General features: G+C 39.0%; 2 protein-coding genes across 3 annotated transcripts in view; both read left to right on the forward strand.

The window, feature by feature from the left end:
• nf1b (neurofibromin 1b) overlaps positions 1-8,684 on the forward strand; it is a 61,659-nt gene extending 52,975 nt beyond the window's left edge. For both annotated transcript variants that reach the window (XM_082157617.1, XM_082157618.1), the window contains 15 exons: positions 1,566-1,627; positions 1,753-1,894; positions 2,117-2,218; positions 2,309-2,449; positions 2,784-2,910; positions 2,997-3,128; positions 3,233-3,365; positions 3,468-3,625; positions 3,734-3,856; positions 3,938-4,056; positions 4,292-4,392; positions 4,481-4,623; positions 4,943-4,989; positions 5,095-5,311; positions 6,834-8,684. In XM_082157617.1, the coding sequence (XP_082013743.1) occupies positions 1,566-1,627; positions 1,753-1,894; positions 2,117-2,218; positions 2,309-2,449; positions 2,784-2,910; positions 2,997-3,128; positions 3,233-3,365; positions 3,468-3,625; positions 3,734-3,856; positions 3,938-4,056; positions 4,292-4,392; positions 4,481-4,623; positions 4,943-4,989; positions 5,095-5,311; positions 6,834-6,976 (1,890 nt within the window). In that variant the 3' untranslated portion in view covers positions 6,977-8,684. The remainder of the gene's footprint in view (positions 1-1,565; positions 1,628-1,752; positions 1,895-2,116; positions 2,219-2,308; positions 2,450-2,783; positions 2,911-2,996; positions 3,129-3,232; positions 3,366-3,467; positions 3,626-3,733; positions 3,857-3,937; positions 4,057-4,291; positions 4,393-4,480; positions 4,624-4,942; positions 4,990-5,094; positions 5,312-6,833) is intronic.
• Positions 8,685-8,802: 118 nt separating this feature from the next.
• akap1a (A kinase (PRKA) anchor protein 1a) lies at positions 8,803-16,998 on the forward strand. The gene is made up of 12 exons (XM_082157624.1): positions 8,803-9,409; positions 10,618-10,818; positions 11,587-12,404; positions 12,917-13,023; positions 13,312-13,438; positions 13,512-13,618; positions 13,885-14,062; positions 15,306-15,456; positions 15,538-15,605; positions 15,776-15,846; positions 16,225-16,284; positions 16,368-16,998. The coding sequence occupies exons 2-12, from the start codon at positions 10,637-10,639 to the stop codon at positions 16,428-16,430; spliced, it is 1,932 nt and encodes a 643-aa protein (XP_082013750.1). The 5' UTR covers positions 8,803-9,409; positions 10,618-10,636; the 3' UTR covers positions 16,431-16,998.
• The last annotated feature ends 1,760 nt before the right edge of the window (positions 16,999-18,758 follow it).

The raw sequence follows: 18,758 nt of genomic DNA on the forward strand, positions 1-18,758 counted from the left end.
CTGCTCAAGTTTGCGATGGAGGTTCGGGTTGAATGAATAGTTCCTCCAATGTATCATCATCGGACTCGCGCTTGCATTGATATGGTAAAACCGACGTCATTGTTCGTTACTGTCTTTAGTTTACGGTGTAGGAAGCCTCAGGACAAGCAGAGCTGACGTTGTTATGGCAATGGGCATGTAGACCAATCACAACAGATTGAACTGTCTGACCAATCAGAGCAGAGTAGCTCGCGGAAAGGAGGGATTTAGAGAGATTGATTCATCTGACGAGTCGCTTGAGAATCATTGAAAATGTAGTGATGTGCAAATGTATATTATGAGAAAACGAAAAAAAAAATTGACCTTTAAGGAAACTTTAAAATAGCATAATAGGGGCACTTTAATATCAGATTTGTATAGATTTGCACAGCATTTTGTATTTAGCGTGGACACTTGTTGCCCTGAGATGGTTTTGCAATGTTCTTTCAACAAAGTGCTAGCAGGTCTGTTAGAAGTTACTGTTCCATGTTCACATGAAACGGTTGTTTAATTAGTGCTGTAAGACCCTTTTTTCCCCATTTTTTTTATGATTTATTTATTGAATTTTCCACAACAACAGAGACAAACACTCAATAAGTAAATAATGTGTGCTGCTAACGACAATACCAGTGCACAACCTGGTTAACCAACACTGATAGTGCAGGGTGGGAGGACAGTCAGCCAATTGGAACTGCGTCCAGCTGCAGAGATTTAACATGCTCTAAAAAGGGTATCCAAATTCTTGAAAATGTAACCATGGTACCACGAAGGCAGTGTTTAATTTTCTCCAATTTAGCAAAAAAATAAGGCATCTTTTACCCACCGAGTATGAGAAGGAGCGTGAGGAACCTTCCAGTTCGTCAAAATGCAGCGTCTCGCTAGTAGTGTAAGAAAAGCTTCCAACTCAGCGAAATGAGACTGCAACGAGTAATCAGGAGGTAGGACTACAAACAAGCCGACTAGCGGAGAGGGATAGATATTAACAGATGTGATAGCTGAAATGAAAATCAAAAACAGACTCCTAGAAAAGCGATAAAGCAGGACAAGTCCAGAACATGTGAGTTAAATTAGCTGTCATAGCTTGGATCAATGTCAGGGAACATGCAGGCTAACTTACTTTTAGACCAGTGTACTCTGTGGACAACTTTACACTGTAAAACCCCGTGGCGAGCACAAACAGATGACGAGTGAACACGTTTCAAAATCGGCTGCCATGTCTCTGTCTCTGTCTCTATCTCTATGTTAAGATCCCTAGCACAAGCAATCCGCAGACTATCAGAAGCCAAGGGGTAACACGTGAAAAAGGTGTTATATATTGTGGAGATGGCCCCTCTTTGATAAGGATTGATATTTGATATGGTATCGACAATGGTGGAGGGTGGGATCAGGGGGAACCCCGGAAAATGCTTACGGGTGCTGTAAGACCCTTAATAGAGATCAAATGCCTGTTTCATTTCTCTATATATTTCCGTGTTTGCTATAAAGCATCACGTACTGGTTAAAAGTGTGTCATAGGGTTTAACTGGGTTTTTCCCTTTGTGTTTTAGGCATGTATGAGGGACATTCCAGGCTGTAAATGGCTGGACCAGTGGACCGATCTGGCACAGAAGTATGCAAACTGTGCTCTTTACAGTTGAATTATGAAATAATTTATTAATAAACTAAGTTGAAGTTTACTGATGTGTGTTCAAGGCAGATTCATGATGCACATGTATATGTGTGTTTAATGTGCAGGTTTGCTTTTCAATATAATCCATCCTTGCAACCGCGGGCTCTTGTGGTATTTGGCTGCATCAGTAAACGGGTCACACACACCCAAATGAAACAAATCATACGGATCCTGAGCAAGGCCAGCCCTCTCCTCAGCATCGACCGGGTCAGAACCTGTCTAAACTGTCTTACTTTTAAAGTAGAAACATGGGTTACCCATGAAAATGAGTCAAGTTTCAATCCATAAGCTGCATTGTGTACTGTTTTTGCTCTTCTCTGGAAAGTATTAGATGATCCTGTGCTGATCATCTCAGTTGATGATGTTGCCATCTAGCTTTTCACTGATGTTTTCTGTCATTTAAGAAGAACTGTTGTTTTTTTTCCTCAGGGTTTGGAGAGCTGCCTAAAGAGTCCTGATAACTGTAATAGCCAGGTGCTGATCGAAGCTACCGTCATTGCCCTCACTAAACTACAGCCTCTACTCAACAAGGTGTTAAATTACAGCATTCTTCTAAAATGTGTGTGTGAGTGAGAGAGAGAGCGTGTGTATGACTTGTTTAACTGTGTGGGTGTCGTCCAGGACTCACCGATGCACAAAGCACTCTTCTGGGTGGCTGTGGCTGTGCTGCAGTTGGATGAGGTGAATCTGTACTCTGCCGGAACCGCTCTGCTGGAACAGAACCTACACACACTCGATAGTCTGCGAGTCTTCAACGACAAGGTTTTAATATAACACTCTCACATGTCACATACATTGCAGCACATATACAAACATGCGTAGGCCGACATTGTATCAGAAACCACCTTTTATTAGCCACCTTCGGTTGCAGAATAAATTAATCATGGGTACACTAGCAAATAGGGTAGCTCTAACGTTTGCTTTCGGGTACTTTAAAATAAAGATTTGTGGAAAGTGGACATTTTTGTAGTTTACATTGTAGCATATCTAAAAACTATTTCAAACAATATTTAGCCGATTTGTGATTAAAACAACTAAAAGATAAAATATAAAGAACTATTGAAAGCAAAAAGGATTTGTCCTGTCTATCTCTCAGAGTCCTGAGGAGGTGTTTATGGAGATCCGTCAGCCTTTGGAATGGCACTGCAAACAGATGGACCATTTTGTTGGTCTCAACTTCAACTCCAACTTTAATTTTGCTTTGGTTGGGCACCTGTTGAAAGGTAAATAAATGGGTTTTATGCAAAAAATATTCAAACATTTTGTGTTTTGGTTGGAAAACTATCACATTTCTGTTTTGTTTTTGCAGGGTTCCGGCACCCCTCCCCCACCACCGTGGCACGGACCATCCGTATCCTGCACATGCTGTTGGCCTTAGTAGGAAAGCACCTGAACTGTGATAAGTTTGAGGTGAACACACAGAGCGTGGCATATCTGGCAGGTAAGGAAACCACTGCTATCTCCCCTTTCCTACTGTCTTCTCTTCACGTTGGTTATTTAGGATTCACTATAGTGAGTACATTTTGTGTATGCGCACTTGTATAGCTCTCCTCCCAGTGTCAGAAGAAGTGCGTAGCCGCTGCAGCCTGAAACACAGGAAGTTGCTACTCTCTGATGTTACCATGGAGAATGTTTCCATGGATACGTACTCTGGACATCATGAGGACCCCACCTGCAGGTAGCACCTAGACAGAAGATCAGGGTGACTTCACGCCATCACCTTTTGTAAAATGCTAACTTTTTGCAACCCAGTTCATAAATCATGAACTTTGTCACCCAGATTGCTGCGGGAAAGCCAGCTGTGGACATCCCCAAAGGTCTCAGAGCGGTACTTGATGGCCCAGTACCCCATAGTGGGGCAGGTCAGCCCACGAACACGCAAATCCATGAGTCTGGACATGGGGCAACCCTCCCAGGTTAACACCAAGAAGCTTCTGGGTAATTTTTACTGGGTTGTGTGTGTGTTTGTGTGTGTGCATACCTAAATGCTTTTAACTTTTATATTAGTATTTATTGGTTTTAATGTTCTTAAAATGTTTCCCTTAGGCACCAGAAAAAGCTTCGACCACCTTATATCAGACAGCAAAGCACCGAAGAGGCCTGAAATGGAATCGGGTATCACAACGCCGCCCAAGATGAGGAGAGTGGCTGAAAATGAATATGAAATTGGTGAGGGTCACAAAGACGTGAATTCATGAAATGATTCTCAATGTTTGCATCCATTTATAACTTTTTGTTTCCTGTTGAAAGAAACTCCAAGAATCTCCCATCACCACCTGCGGAAGGTCTCTGTGTCTGAGTCCAATGTCCTGCTTAATGAGGAAGTTCTCACAGATCCAAAAATCCAGGCGCTGCTTTTGACTGTGCTGGTAATCTCTTTCTTTCTCGGAATAAATAAGAAAGATCTTTTTCAGTTCCTCATTCACAGATTAATTTGCATTTATAATTTTAATATTTGTTATAGTCTTTTAATTTAGTCATTTTCTGTTCCTCTGAAGTCTTGCGTGTCACTTCCTGCCGCCCCATCCCCACCCTCCCATTTCCTTTAAACATCCATTCATCCTCTGAATTTCGACTTATTTGTATTCTTGAATGAATTTTCAGGCCACTCAGGTGAAAAACACATCAGATGAATTTGAGCAGAGGGTCCTGTATGAGTTTCTAGCTGAGGCCAGTGTTGTCTTCCCAAAGGTCTTTCCTGTTGTGTAAGTCCAAATGTACTTGCTCTACAGTACACATGACATTGAATTATGAAATGAGACTCTCATTGTTGTGTTTTGCTTTTTATTTCAGTCACAACCTCCTGGATTCAAAGATTAATACTTTGTTGTCACTGTGTCAGGACCCAAATCTTCTGAACCCAGTCCATGGAATTGTGCAGAGTGTAGTTTATCATGAAGAGTCGCCCCCTCAATACCAAACATCCTACCTGCAAAGTAAAAGCTCACATCTCTTATATATATATGCACATGTCCAAACCAATGCAGGATCAGTGGATGTGAGAGTCTGAACTGTGAATGCCAGAGTCTGATGAGTGGATGTAAAAGCTTGATCTGTGAATGCTAGAGTCTGATGTGAGAGTCTGAACTGTAAATGTCAGAGTCTGATGGGCAGATGAGGGACTCTGATCTATGATTGCCAGAGTCCAATGAGAAGCTATGAAAATCCTCCTGTAATCAATGAACGAGTGAATGGGTACTCGAAGCGTAGTGAGCAAGTACTCAGATTCTATATAATTTTTACTTACCTCCACAGCTTTTGGGTTTAATGGACTCTGGAGGTTTGCTGGTCCTTTCTCTAAGGTGAGTGACACTGAATTTGTTCTCAAAATGCAAGAGAAAAACATTGACCATAATCTGTTATTATGCACATGTATATAAACTTGAGCTGCTCTCTGTTTTCCGCAGCAAACTCAGTTCCCAGACTATGCAGAGCTGATTGTCAAGTTTTTGGATGGATTGATTGACACGTATTTGCCCGGCATCGATGAGGAAACGAGCGAGGAGGGTCTGCGAACACCCACCTCTCCATACCCTCCACCTGCCCAGAGCCAGCTCAGCATCACTGCCAACCTCAACCTCTCGAATTCAATGACATCACTGGCCACCTCCCAGCATGCACCAGGTCTGTACTGAATTACATGAGACTATTTATTTAAAGAATCTCACTCATACTGTCCTGCTGTCTGTCTCTTTGTCACAACTGCGAGATTGTCAGCAACTGTTGTTCACAGATGTTTAACGCTGATAAAAGCATGATGATGTCAGTTCTTTCAAGTGTCACTTTGACTGCATGCTGTCTGTAGAAAAATAGTTGTTCAAGCAGTGTGAAGTTGACACTTCCTGCTTCATTTTAACCGCACTCTGCTCAATTCTTTGTAGTTTATATTTAAACCCGTACTTTGTTGCAGATGTAACCCATAAACAATGTTGTAACCAGGTGCAATGCAATACGTTTCTGTCTACACTGGAAACAATTGTGGTTGGTTTGGAAGAGATGAACCTACAGAGACAAACATTTAAAAGCAATGTTTTAATTACGAAACTCATTTATGACATCTTGTTATGCTTTTATACGTTTACAGTTATGGTTCAAAGTGTTTGATTGTTTTAAAGGGGTGGTTGATTATGATTTCATTTTTCTAACTTTAGTTAGTGTGTAATGTTGCTGTTTGAGCATAAACAACATCTGCAAAGTTACGACACTCATATGTCAAAGCAAAGGGTGATATTTTCTTTTAAAGTAATTTCTTTTTAATGACTACAACAAACAGCTGGGAGGGACTACACGACCTTCCTCCCGGGTTAGTGATATCACAAACCCTAAAATTCACATAAACCCCGCCCCCGAATTTTTTGTTTTAGATTATCAAGACAGAATATGCTAATCAATGACTAGAAGATAACTACTCATAAGCTACATAAATTCATCAACTAACCATTCAGAAATGTTGTCTACATGTTGTCACTTCTTCTTGAATCTCTCCATCTTTGTCTGACACCGGTTTGAACATAAAAGGCTAAAAGTTTTTGAATTTTTCAGACATGTCTGTCTGTGTGAGGTAATCGAAGCTGCTAACACAGGTGGTGTTGTAGCTCCGCCCTCTGTGCGGGGAGCAGCAGCTCATTTGCAAAAAGTGACAATTTTAACATGCTGTATAAAATATATGTGGGGTATTTTGAGCTAAAACTTCACATACACCCTCTGGGGACATCAGAGACTTATTTTACATCGAGTGAAAAGGGCATTATACCACCCCTTTAAGTTGTTTCCTGTCAAGCTGACACACTTCTGGTTTTTTTGGTGGGTTAGTATGGTCATACCAATCTTTTTTTTCTATTTTGCGATGCACATGTGGTTGATGTATGCTCTAAATGTAATGTCTGTCCCATATTAGAGAGTAAACACTCCCAATGTGTGTAGCAACAGCTTTGCCACCTTTTATGTGTGCTTTTTATAATTTTTGTATCATCTGAACATGATAAATCTAATGGCATATCTGGTTGGTCTGTATGGTCAATATAACTTTTACACTTAATATAACCTCAGGAACAGAAGCTTTGAATGACTGTTCAAATATAGGCTATATATTTTCATGTGTTTGTAGCTTTGTTCAATCATGCATGTATGTTTTTGCTTCGAGCAGGAATCGATAAAGAGAAGGTGGACCTGTCCCCTACCACGGGTCTGGCATCCAGCGGACGCACACGCCACGGCTCGGCCAGCCAGGTCCAGAAACAACGCAGCACCGGCAGTTTTAAAAGACCTAGCATCAAAAAGATTGTATGAGAACTGCAGCACAGCAGGGTTTTGCCCCTGCTGGACCTCTGACATGCATTACGCTGCATTTTATGCGGTTTCTCTTCACTCCTACTAAACCCAGCGTTTACGGTAATCTTTAGGTTCTTCTAAAACTGTTCAGCCGTGTTTGCCAGGATCAAAATAAACTGAACGCCTCTGTTTAAACCAGTCACTGTTTGACACATGGGAGGAAGTCTCATTTTTTGTTGTTGCTTTGTTTGTGTGTAATAGAACATTAACTTTTTTTTTTGATGGAATCACATTGCCTGAAGGTGGCCTGAAGTATATTATGTTTAAAAGCACTAATTTCCTTCTTAAATGTAATAGATGAAAGTATTAAATAAGTGCCATTCCTTTGTTCAGTTGTATTTGATCTTGTTTTCCTACTGTGCTAACTTTTTTTTGTGGTTGTTTCTTTTAGGGCAGGAATGATTTTTCTTCCTGGAGAGTCAGCACTAATGCTGAAACATTTGCGAGCTCTCCCCTAAAACAAAAGTGTACAATCGTTCATGTAGTATTTCAAGAATTTACCCTTTGTACCCTTTTGGACTTTATAGTACAAGAAAAACATACATAGAGGAAAATCCAAACTGTGATCTCTCAGTGTGGACTGCCTTTCCAAAACCCCACTTTTTCTGAATTCTAATTGGCCTGATCTATCTGAAATGTTGTTACCACTCAATCAACGACAACTCTTGTGGTGGTGATAATCTGACAGTTTTGGATTAAAGGGGAAGGTTTGAAGATCAAATCTAATTACAGTTTTACAGAAAGGGTAACAACCATCTGAAAAAGCATTCAGATATAAAGAACCGAGAGAGACAACCAAGATCTCATTGGGTTACACTATGTTATGGCAACTTAAAGAGAGATTTTAGAAAATGCTGTTTTAGGGTCAATTCTCAATCTCTTTTCAAAGTTTACTTTCACCTTATTTCTTAACGTTTTCTTTCTTTTGGTCGGTGAACTGTAACATTCTGGGTTCCGCAAGACTGTACAGTCCAGTGCAGCAGATTTTCTTTATTGTTCGTGCAAATGTTATGCCATGTGTGCTGATGTTTGTGTTTTTGTTTCATTTTTGTTTCGATTTAGATCCAAGCTTGAAACCTAACTTTTATCCCTACCCCATATACAATGGTGCCATTTTGACTCTTGGACATGTTGAAATGTGTGTATTGGGGGCAGTTTTATTTTTTCCTGTTCTGTTTCAGTCTTAAATTGCTTTCACATTGGTACGTCTTAATGTCAGAAAGGTCAAGTGACGAATGGGTTTAGTAATGGCAGACAGATGGATGTTTCAAACACTACGTTTTTTGGCACTTGAGGTTATGCAAAATTTTACCTAATTGTTCTTAGTTTCCTTTTTTTATGGCGAGAGTTTCACCTCTGTAAATATTTTTTTGTGTAAAAATAGAAAAAGTATATTTACTACACTGTAAATACAAGTGACTATGACATTGTATTATTTTGCTTTTTGTAAAGCAGTTAATTACTGAATATGTACAACATAAAATATGAATTGTTGTCTGTCAATCATGTTCACTGCATTATGTCAATTAACATGGAGTAAATATTGAGGGTTGCACTGAAGATCGAAATCTTTGTGTCCTGACCTGGACCCTCTTTATAATACATTATTGTTATCATCTGATTTCATATTCACAGATGTAACACTAATAAAGTCCATTTCTGTCCATCATTGTGTATGTTTTATGGCTTGGTAAAAAAGCTCCCTGCTTATATCATCCAGATCACATCTGAAGATTACACTGAAGATTCCTGACTTGTTAAAGTGAATGTGTAGTATGTGAAGCTATACATATAATTATATTCACATTAAAATGTGTAAAAAAAAAAGAAAAAAGATTTGCATAATTGTAATTTCTAGAAATTTTAAAATAAATCTGGACAGGGTGTTTTTTTTTTAATATTTAGTAAAGAAAAATAACTTGCGTGCAGACAAAAGGCACCTCAGTGTGACAACTTATTCACATTCATATGGATACATACATTAACAGTACATAGCCTAAACTTCTCATTCTGTTTACATATGAAATCAAAATGTTAAACTCAGCAATATAAAATGTTACTTCGTTAATGATACAGCCTTATCAATCTCACGAGTGTTCCATAGTTTCCCGCCTTTCAGCTTGAGCGGGAGATCGCATGACAACAGGCCACACACTTTCTCAATCACTTGACCAATTAAAACTGTTCAGCGTTGTAATTGTAGTGTAATTTTTATTTTATTTTTTGTAATTATGTACTAACTACTGTGAATGTTAGATTATGCATTGCCTTGAAACACATGGTTTTTAGTCAAGTTTTTAATTTTGTTGAATAAATTCATTCATTAATCTGTCAGGAACACACGTGCGCTCCCGTGACGTCATACACACACCAGCGCTGCTGAGCTTCACGGTGAGCAGAGAGACATCAAACACCGGCTTCTTTTATTATATATGTGGAATGAAGGTCTCTTCCTTCTTGACTTATTCGCTTGTGATTTAAATGCATCAATTGTTTTGTTTTTTTTACATGCTTTCACACTAAAACAAAAACACAAAACAGATTTAGATCCCATAAAGTTGAAATTGCAGCGTGATTGAAACGCCGATGTAACTGCGTCTACCTAAACGTTTTCTTAATTCATGTTCGCTCTGAATTTGATAGCTGTGTGTGTGTGTGTGTGTGTGTGTGTGTGTGTGTGTGTGTGTGTGTGTGTGTGTGTGTGTGTGTGTGTGTGTGGCCTGGTAACCTATGGGGACAAAAATGTCACCACAAAGAGGGCAATATCTGAAATCCTTGTCCTTGTGGGGAAATGTTTTGGTCCCCATGAGGAAAACGGCTTATAAATCATACGATTTATGTTTTTTATATATGTTTTTTTGAAAATGTAAAAATCCAGAAAGTTTTCTGTGATGGGTAGGGTTGGGATAGAATATACAGTTTGTTTAGGATAAAAATCATATGTCTGTGGAAATTCCCCGTAAAAAATGAAAACAATATGTGTGAGTGTGAGGAATTGTCAACACATTCATATTTTTTCAACCCATAAGCTACCTCTTTTTGCTTCTATGGCTCATCTCACTGATAGAGCATAACAATTTTATAATATCTACTTATATTTAATATAATATCTCTTATTAACATGTTCACTTTAAAAAGAAATCGAACAAAAATTGTGATTGGTCTTCTTTCTTGCATTTCTTTGCTATTTGGGTTGTGATTGCAAACACATTGTAATGTTATGTATTGATATTGATATTTATATTTATATACAAACAGAAAATAAGATGTGTGGTGAATGTCATGGTGACAGCTGTATTTAAGAGGGCTGCATGTGTTTGTGTGTTGCCGGGATATTTGAGCTGGTAATGAGATTGCTCTGGTTCAGTCTTCTATTGGTGTCAAGACTCACTCCCCCTCTGAGCTCAGACATCTCTCCTTACAGACTAGTGCCACCCAAGACTAGGGATGGTTATTAGATGTAGCTGAATCTCTCTCTCTCTCTCTCTCTCTCTCTCTCTCTCTCTCTCTCTCTCTCTCTCTCTCTCTCTCACTCTCTCTCTCTCTCTCTCTCTCTCTCTCTCTCTCTCTCTCTCTCTCTCTCTCTCTCTCTCTCTCAGTGGGATCAGTGGAAAGAGGATGTTGCTGTCGTTTAGGCCGCTGGCCTCCGTCTCTGTGTTGACTCTGCTAGGCTGGTGCTGGTACAGCTTTAGGAGGAGGAGGACGACAGCTCCTCTCTGGACTGAAGAGGAGGTGTGTTTTTCAGACAGAAGCAGATCTGTTCACTCCTCCCCTGCTGACTCCAGTATTTTGGGTGAAAGGTCAGTAGCAGAGCATTCATGACTTGAGTCCTATTTTTTTGAAGGTTGTTTACTTCATTAGCCACAGTTTTAAGTGATAATATCTTCTAATATTAAATCTTCTCTACAAATATGTGTTATTTGAGCTTTAAATTTAAACTCCAGGGCTCCAGGTACCCCCAAGAGGTCACAACAAGTGGTGCAATGTCTGCAAATGTTATTATTATTTTTTACAAAATATATTTTTATAGATATTAATGAAATATATTTAACATGTTTTTTTTTATACCTTTCCCAAATTTAATAATAGTAACATTCCATTTTGCTTTCTGAAGACTAGCCTGAGATTATTTATGATTATTTCATTGAATTTTTCCCATTTTAGTTTATTTTAGCATTCTTTACAATACACATTATTCCAAAACAGATACATGTTTAGCATAGAAAATGATCATCTCAAATATGCTGTCAACTTAATTAAAAAATATATATAGTTTTTAATTTTGTAAGCAGATTCTTCATTTTGCCGTATGCTGCCTTTTTATTGTGGAAAGGGGTTATATTTGTGGGTCTTTTACAGCAAAATATTTCAAAACCTCTGGTCTAAATCATCCTTTTAGCAGTGTGACTAATGTTTCCATTGTTGAAGAATGGAAAATCTTGGTTTATGCCAAGTTATCCTGAAATGTATTTTGACCTGTCAAAGTAAGTCACCTTTAGAGAACGGACAGATTTGCTTTTTCCAGAGTGAAGACAGACACTGGACTGTTTCTTTTTCTTCTCTTACAGTGACCTGAAAATGGACCACAACAACTCAGGATCCTCTGAAATCAGCAACTTCACAGATTCTTCACCAGTTCTGGACATGTGCAACCTTACCTGCACCTCTCCCGTAACAGGCCTCACCAAGGGAGTTCGACCCGAGCCGGAAGGAGAAGTATCTGTTCGTTTCCCTGAGACTCTCCAAACTGGGCAAGAAAAGGACAACATTGCTGGTGAAGGACATCCAGACTGCAGAGAAGTTAGTGAAGATGACTCTGGGCTTGAGTCTGATCTGGTTTGTCTCTCTTCAAACTGCCTTTCCAACGACTCTCACTCTTCAACGGGGAAACAGCCAGGTTCTGTCCACTTTGGCAGTCATGATAGCAGCAGCCTGTCTGATTTCTCCACTGATAAAGGCTTGAACCCAGAGAACTTGGAAAAGATCAGTTCTGTTCTGGTTCAAGAGATCATAGAAGCAGCGGCAGAGGACTGGAAAAACCAGGAACCCATTGATCCTCATGAGCTTGCCGGTGTTTCAAGACCTCTGGAGGCTGAATTTCAGTCCGCTGCTCAAAAACCATTTCAGCAGCAAAGCATCAGCGGTGACGTATCTCTTCAGGACGCCGTCTCATTCAGGGAGAAACTACTCAGCCATTTAGGAGCTTCTGTTGGAGACGATTCTGGATGTGGTTCTTGCTTCTCAGAGGATGCATCCGGTGCAGAGCTGTCTGAGGAGGGCAGAGGCTTTTCGATGACCCCCACAGAAGCGGACACGGTCAGCATTGAGGACAAAATGATTCCCAGCATCCACGGAGTGGCAGAGGAAGAAGAGGAGGCCTGGAGAGGTACGTGAGACATTTACTTTCAGTGAAATTCAAGAAATTCTGCTCCTGTTTGATCACTGTGAGATGAATTAACTTAAGCAGCAAAAACAGTTTTCAATATAGTAATAAATATCTCTTGAGCAGCAAATCAGCAGCATATTAGAATGATTTCTGAAGGATCATGTGACACTGAAGACTAGAGTAATGATGCTAAAAAAAATCTGCTTTGCCATCACAGGAATAAGTTATGTTTTAATATATACTGAAACGGTAACAATGTTTCATAATAGTACTGTTTTTACTGTATTTTTTTATCAAATGAATGCAGCCTTGGTAAACATAAGATAGGCTACTTACATTTAAAAATCTTAATGATTCCAAACTTTGACCATCTTTTTGATATATTTATTTGCCTGTTACAGCTATCTGTAAAAAAAAAACATATAAATACATATATTTAAGTCAGACATCTGCTTCAATCACAAAGCAGTAAAAATATCTCAGTGTTACATTCATATGGATCTTGTCTCCAGGTTCAGGTGATATAGGTGTAAGCTGCATTAGTGCTGATACTCAGGTGAGCAGCTTGACTCCACCTCCGGCCCAGCCCATCATTCTTTGGGACATAGAGGTGCCAGCGGTGAGCCCCGCACACAGTCACACCCACATACTGATATTGATGGAGCATTAGCCCATTTATTACATTTGTGGATGAACGTGTTCGGAGATTCTCCACAGCAGAGAAAAGATATGTGATCTTGAAGTACTAGACTCACTACAGAAGAGCTCAAGTTACAGGACATATGAAGGCCTTTATACTGGGTGTGTTTGTCCATTGAGGATTGTATTACTGATATAAGGAGAGTGACAGGAAGAGTTGTTTTCTGTATGAGGAAGAATTGTCCTGGATTTAAAACTGTCATTGCAGCATCTGGTTGGTCGATTGATCGGGAAGCAGGGGAAATTCGTGAACTTCCTAAAGCAGAGCTCTGGAGCAAAGATCTACGTCTCCACCCTGCCGTTCACTCAGGAGATTCAGATCTGCCACATCCATGGTGAGTTTTCCCATGATGATGGCTACCTAATCAATGCTAAAGCCTAGCGTTGAATTCATTTGTGTTCGTCCAGGCTCACAGCAGCAGGTGGATGATGCTCTCTCACTCATCAGGAAGAAGTTTAAAGATCTGGATCTGAGTAATTGTATCCCTCTGCCCTGCCTGCCCATCACATCCTGGGTGAGGACTCTTAGAATCTTGACATCATGAGCATCATAAAAATTTCTTATGATTAATGTGCTATATTTCAAGTTTTGTGTGAGGCTCAGTTTTGTATATTCCAAATTCTGTGTGAGGAATAGACTGAAATTTAAGTGGAAAATATGTGCCTTAAGACGCATCACACCAAGTTTGATGCCAGTAACATCAAATATCCTGACATGATGTGTTTTGAGGTGTCAAATCTTAATGTGTGCCTTGTGTGTGTTGTTCTGTTGTCTCTGTAGCTGCTGCTGCCTCAGGATGTGTTTGTGGAGGTGATCGTGTCACAGATGGAGGCGGGTCTTCACCTGTTCGTTCAGCAGCACAAGCATCCATCTTATCAGGCCCTTCCCACCCTCATTCAGCACATGCAGCTCTGCTACTCTCAGCCGGGATGTCCCAGCCTGCCCACCCCTGTCGAAGGTATATAGACCCCCACTTAAACACACAGATCTCCGTGTTGAGAGAAAGGCCCGGTTTCACAGATTAAGCCAGGATTAGGCCTTAGTTCAATTAGGGCATTTAAGTAGCTTTTATAAATTTGCTTTAGAAAAAAACATTACTGGTGTGCATCATAATACAAAACAATGGTGCTGTTGCATGTATATGGTATGGTTGATTTTAGTTAAATAAATAAACTAGCTCAAACATGCATTTTAGTCTGAGTCTAGGCTTAAGCCTTGTATGTGAAACCAGGGGTAAATGTTTTATATTCACATAGACATTTATTAATTTAGCTAAGAACAACGCAACATCTGTCTCCACCATAGTTTAGACTTTATTCTTGTTAGCTTGTCTTTTATTTTGTATCGTTGTCTTCCTTTGCTTTTTCTCTCTTTTAGAACCAGCAAAGCTTTACTGGCATGACTTTCAGATTTTTAGAATATTAGTAAATTAAAACACTAGGAAATGACACAAGTATGGGAATTATGTCGTGACCAACTTCATCACGTCTATCCTGGGACGTTTTTTAGACCGTATTGAAATAATTCTCTTTTGCTCACCAAAGCTCTATTTATATTAATTTGTATTAAAAACAGTATTGTGAAATATTAATATGATATGAACAACTGCTTTCTATGTTAATATATTTTAAAATGTAATTTATTCCTGTGATGGAGCTGAATTTTCAGATGCCATTACTCCAGGCTTATCATTAATTCCTTTAAAGTTGTGTATGTACAGTATATACACACACGTACGTTTGTTTCACTATATCAGTGAGGGCAATGCATAGACTTCCATTGATTTTTATTTCAGGTTAATGATCTTTTCTATCGCCCAACCCCTTACCCTTAAACACAACCCTCACAGAAACATGTGCAAAACACTAGATTTAAATAAAAACATGTTTTGCCCGACTTTTTAACCAGTAAAATGTCCTCACTAGATTTCACTATATAAGGACATTTATATATGAGGACATTTGGCCATTACATATAGCCAAACCTGTACACACACACACACACACACACACACACACACACACACAAACAGACGGCATCGCTGATAGTAAATGTGCTGTATTTAATGAATTGTTGCTCAAACTGTGGCAAGATCAATTATAATTAGGGGTTATGAAGGTCAATCATCTCCCAAAATAATTATAATTGCTTGTTGTCATCTAGTTGAGGAAGTCTGTCTATTTTCTGTCTTTCTCTGTTAGTGGGGGTGGTCTGTGCCGCTCCAGTAACAGGAGGTGGCTGGCAGAGAGCCCAGGTCATCCAGTACTGCATTGAGTCTGGCATGGCTCATATCAGATATGTAGATAATGGAGGTTATGACACCGTGAACAGCGCCACCCTCAGGCAGATCAGGTCAGGTCGCTCAAGTTTGGTTTGATCCTTTGTCTGTGATTGTTGATCTGAATCTGATATTTGAAGATTTGGTTTTCACAGGTCAGACTTTGTGACATTACCGTTCCAGGCAGCAGAGGTTCTGTTAGACAATATCACGCCTTTGCCAGGTAAAACATAAGCGTGTTACTTTCTGTGATGTGCTGCTGCTCATGGATATGTACTATACCTGTATATTATTATTCGTATGTAAAAAAAATTTAAACTGTTAAATTAATCAAATCAAATCATAAATAATGAATTATGAAAAAAATGAAAAGCAATTTATTTGCTTTGATAGGAGAGGAGTTTTCCCTGGAGGCCAGAGCAGCACTGGACGAATTAACTGCAAATATGGCCTTAATCATCAAGGTTATAACAAGCAAACACATTTTATTCCTGTATATTCTGTATATAGATTATTTCCACTGTTTTACATCATTTCACTTGGCAGCGGATTCTCAAACTTCTTTGTCTGAACCCGTTTGAGATAAATATTTACTTGAAATACCCCCTGAGATTAAGTTAGTATTTTAGTAATTTAGCAACAAATTCACATCTTCACGGTCAATTTATGGTCACATGACATACAGGTTAACAAATAAAATATTTAAAATTGAATTGCTTTTCATCACGTCGCAGTTGACAGTTTGAGAAACTCTGCACTGGGCGATCAAATACAGCTCAGAGGAACTTTTTTTTTTTTTTGGAAGAATTCTGAACGTGACAGATGTTGTTGTCTATGGTCAGGTGACAGGCAGTCAAGACGGCCTTCCTCTGGTGCACATGTGGAAACAGATGGGAGATGAGGTGTGTATGGCTAATTTTTCTTTACTAGATCCTTGCATTTCAGCTTTAACTTGTGTGTGTGTGTGTGCTCTGTGTGTCTGCAGGTGGTTCTGCTGAACAGATTACTGTCTGAACAAGGGTTTTGCACCTGGTTTGAGACGCAGTGATGTCGCAGCTTTTCGCTTATCCTCTCCTGAACTCCCTTTCATTGATTTCCATTTGTTTTTTTTGTTGTTTTTTTTTATGGTGATTTTGTTGTTTTTTTGAAACATTCTCTTTAAATGGTTCATATTATGCTATTTGTTGTTATTTAAAGGATAATTGAATTAAGTTATTTTCCCAGAATGCATTGCAGAGTAAATGTGATATGGTGAACCAGCTGCTTATGTGAACAGTTTCTTATATTGTACTGTTTTCTAAGATTGTCTCTTGAATGCTGATGGTTTGAAAGATTGTGTTGTGCTCAGGTATTTTGATAATGAAGTAATTTACAAATATTTGTTCTTTTCTTGGTCTTTGTATTTTGTTGTGGGTCTCTTTGACTGTAAAGCCTTAAAGAACTGCGGCAGTGAGGAGCATCATGAAACCCTTCTGAAACGAAACTTGTACGGTTCACTGCTCTGTACTCTCACACTGACGCTGCCAAACATCTCACTGAGTAAAAGGTCTGTGGGTATCACAAACATGCTGTGCTTTTTACTCTTCCTTGTGCTGATGCTGACTTTGCCTTACATTTAAATCAATATGCAGCTTAAAAGTTTACAAACCACTTCTAGGATCTGATTTTTTCTGGTTCAGGTGTGTTTAATTGGGGTTGGAGCTGAACTGACAGTGGCCCTCCAGGAGCTGGATTGGACACCCGTTTTAAACCATATCTGATTTCTTCAAAATATTGTAAAATCTCCCTAATAGTTAAAAGGAGTTTAAGAAATCCATACTCTGGCTGTCTTAGAACAAATTACGTGCACCTACTACTTCTGGCCAATAGATGTCACTCAATGTAAAGCTTTGAATAGCTATGAGTAGGTGGTTGGGATAGTATTTATTTTTAAAGCAATATCATAAACTGATAATATTCTTCTAACAAATATTGTGGGAAAAAATACAAATGTATATTTACATATTTTTTATATATACTGCATATGTATGCAGGTTGATCACTAATGACTACAAGTGTGGTAAATACATTATGCAGCAGAAAAATGTGGGTATATATATATTTGTGTGTGTTTATTTACCACATAAGTAGAGTCACTAGATGTGATCAAAATGGATATACATATGTAGTAAATGTGTAAATATACATTTCTAATTTTTTTTACACAATATTTGTAAGACATTTTTTATTAATTTATATCCTCGGTTCTAAAAATAAACGCTATCCCGACTATCCCTGTGGTGCTCAACAGAGAAACGGATCTAGCTGACTTGAATAAATGTCACATGGCTGTGCAACCATGTGAAAGATCCCACAGCAAAGCACTTTGTAGAGAAAAGGTGACTTCTATTGCAATAATTTGCATGAAATATCATGGGAAAGTGTGCTGAAATGGGCTGAATATTTAAAGTGAGTGGTGACATTCTTCAATAAACATGCAGAAAAGCCCCTGTATTTGTCCCTGCTCTCATATCTGCCTGCCGCAGGGGGTCTGATTGGTTTGCTCTGAGGAATCTGAATGCCACAGCTGATACTGTTGGATGTATCATATTCTCCAGTCTTAACTTTGAGATTTCTATTTCTCTAAGCAGAAAATTCTCTCATTTCCCAGAGTGCCCTGATGAATGCATATTATCCTAAAGAGGCGCAGTGATCTGTTAGGCAGCTAACAGATGCACAGCATTAAAAAATGAGACTTTCAGTAAGTAGAAGATCCACTCATTAATCAAACACAGATGCCGCTGTGACTGTGGGTCTCCCTCACAGATTGGACTCATAACTTGATGTAGTTCCTTTTCCTTGATACAGAAAAATACTCTTGACTCCAAATATCAAAAAACTCTCCTCAGTGTCCCCTTTACCAGCAGAAGTCATTGTAATATGATATCAAATATCAGAGTTTGAACATCAATTTAGGTCTAATTTTCGGGACTGGTATGGGTTTGAGAAAGTTTATTAGAACATTAGCAGCATGATCTATGAATGACCTGTTGTGAGTTAAGAAATTATTGCCTGGTTCAAGAGTTCTTGTTTGGCCACAGTGGGAGAAGCAATGCTCTTGTTTTCCACAGTAATCTGGTTCTGTGAAACTAGAGCTGCAGTCATTTGATAAACGTCCTATTTGAGCATTTCCATATCAATGAAGTCAGCAGATGCCACACTAACACTGATCTATCCATTCTACATGCTCACTCAGCAAAGTGAAGCGGAGAAAGGCTCAGAAATACATTGCCTGAATGCGTGGGGGTGTCAGAACCCTCCAGGAAAATTAACATACGTACCAAATGATGTCTTAGGGTTATGTTTAGGGATAAACAATATGATCAGCTCAGTATAA

This window comes from Leuciscus leuciscus, assembly GCF_965113295.1.
Source record: "Leuciscus leuciscus genome assembly, chromosome: 24".
In the NCBI taxonomy this organism is placed as follows: Eukaryota; Metazoa; Chordata; class Actinopteri; order Cypriniformes; family Leuciscidae; genus Leuciscus; species Leuciscus leuciscus.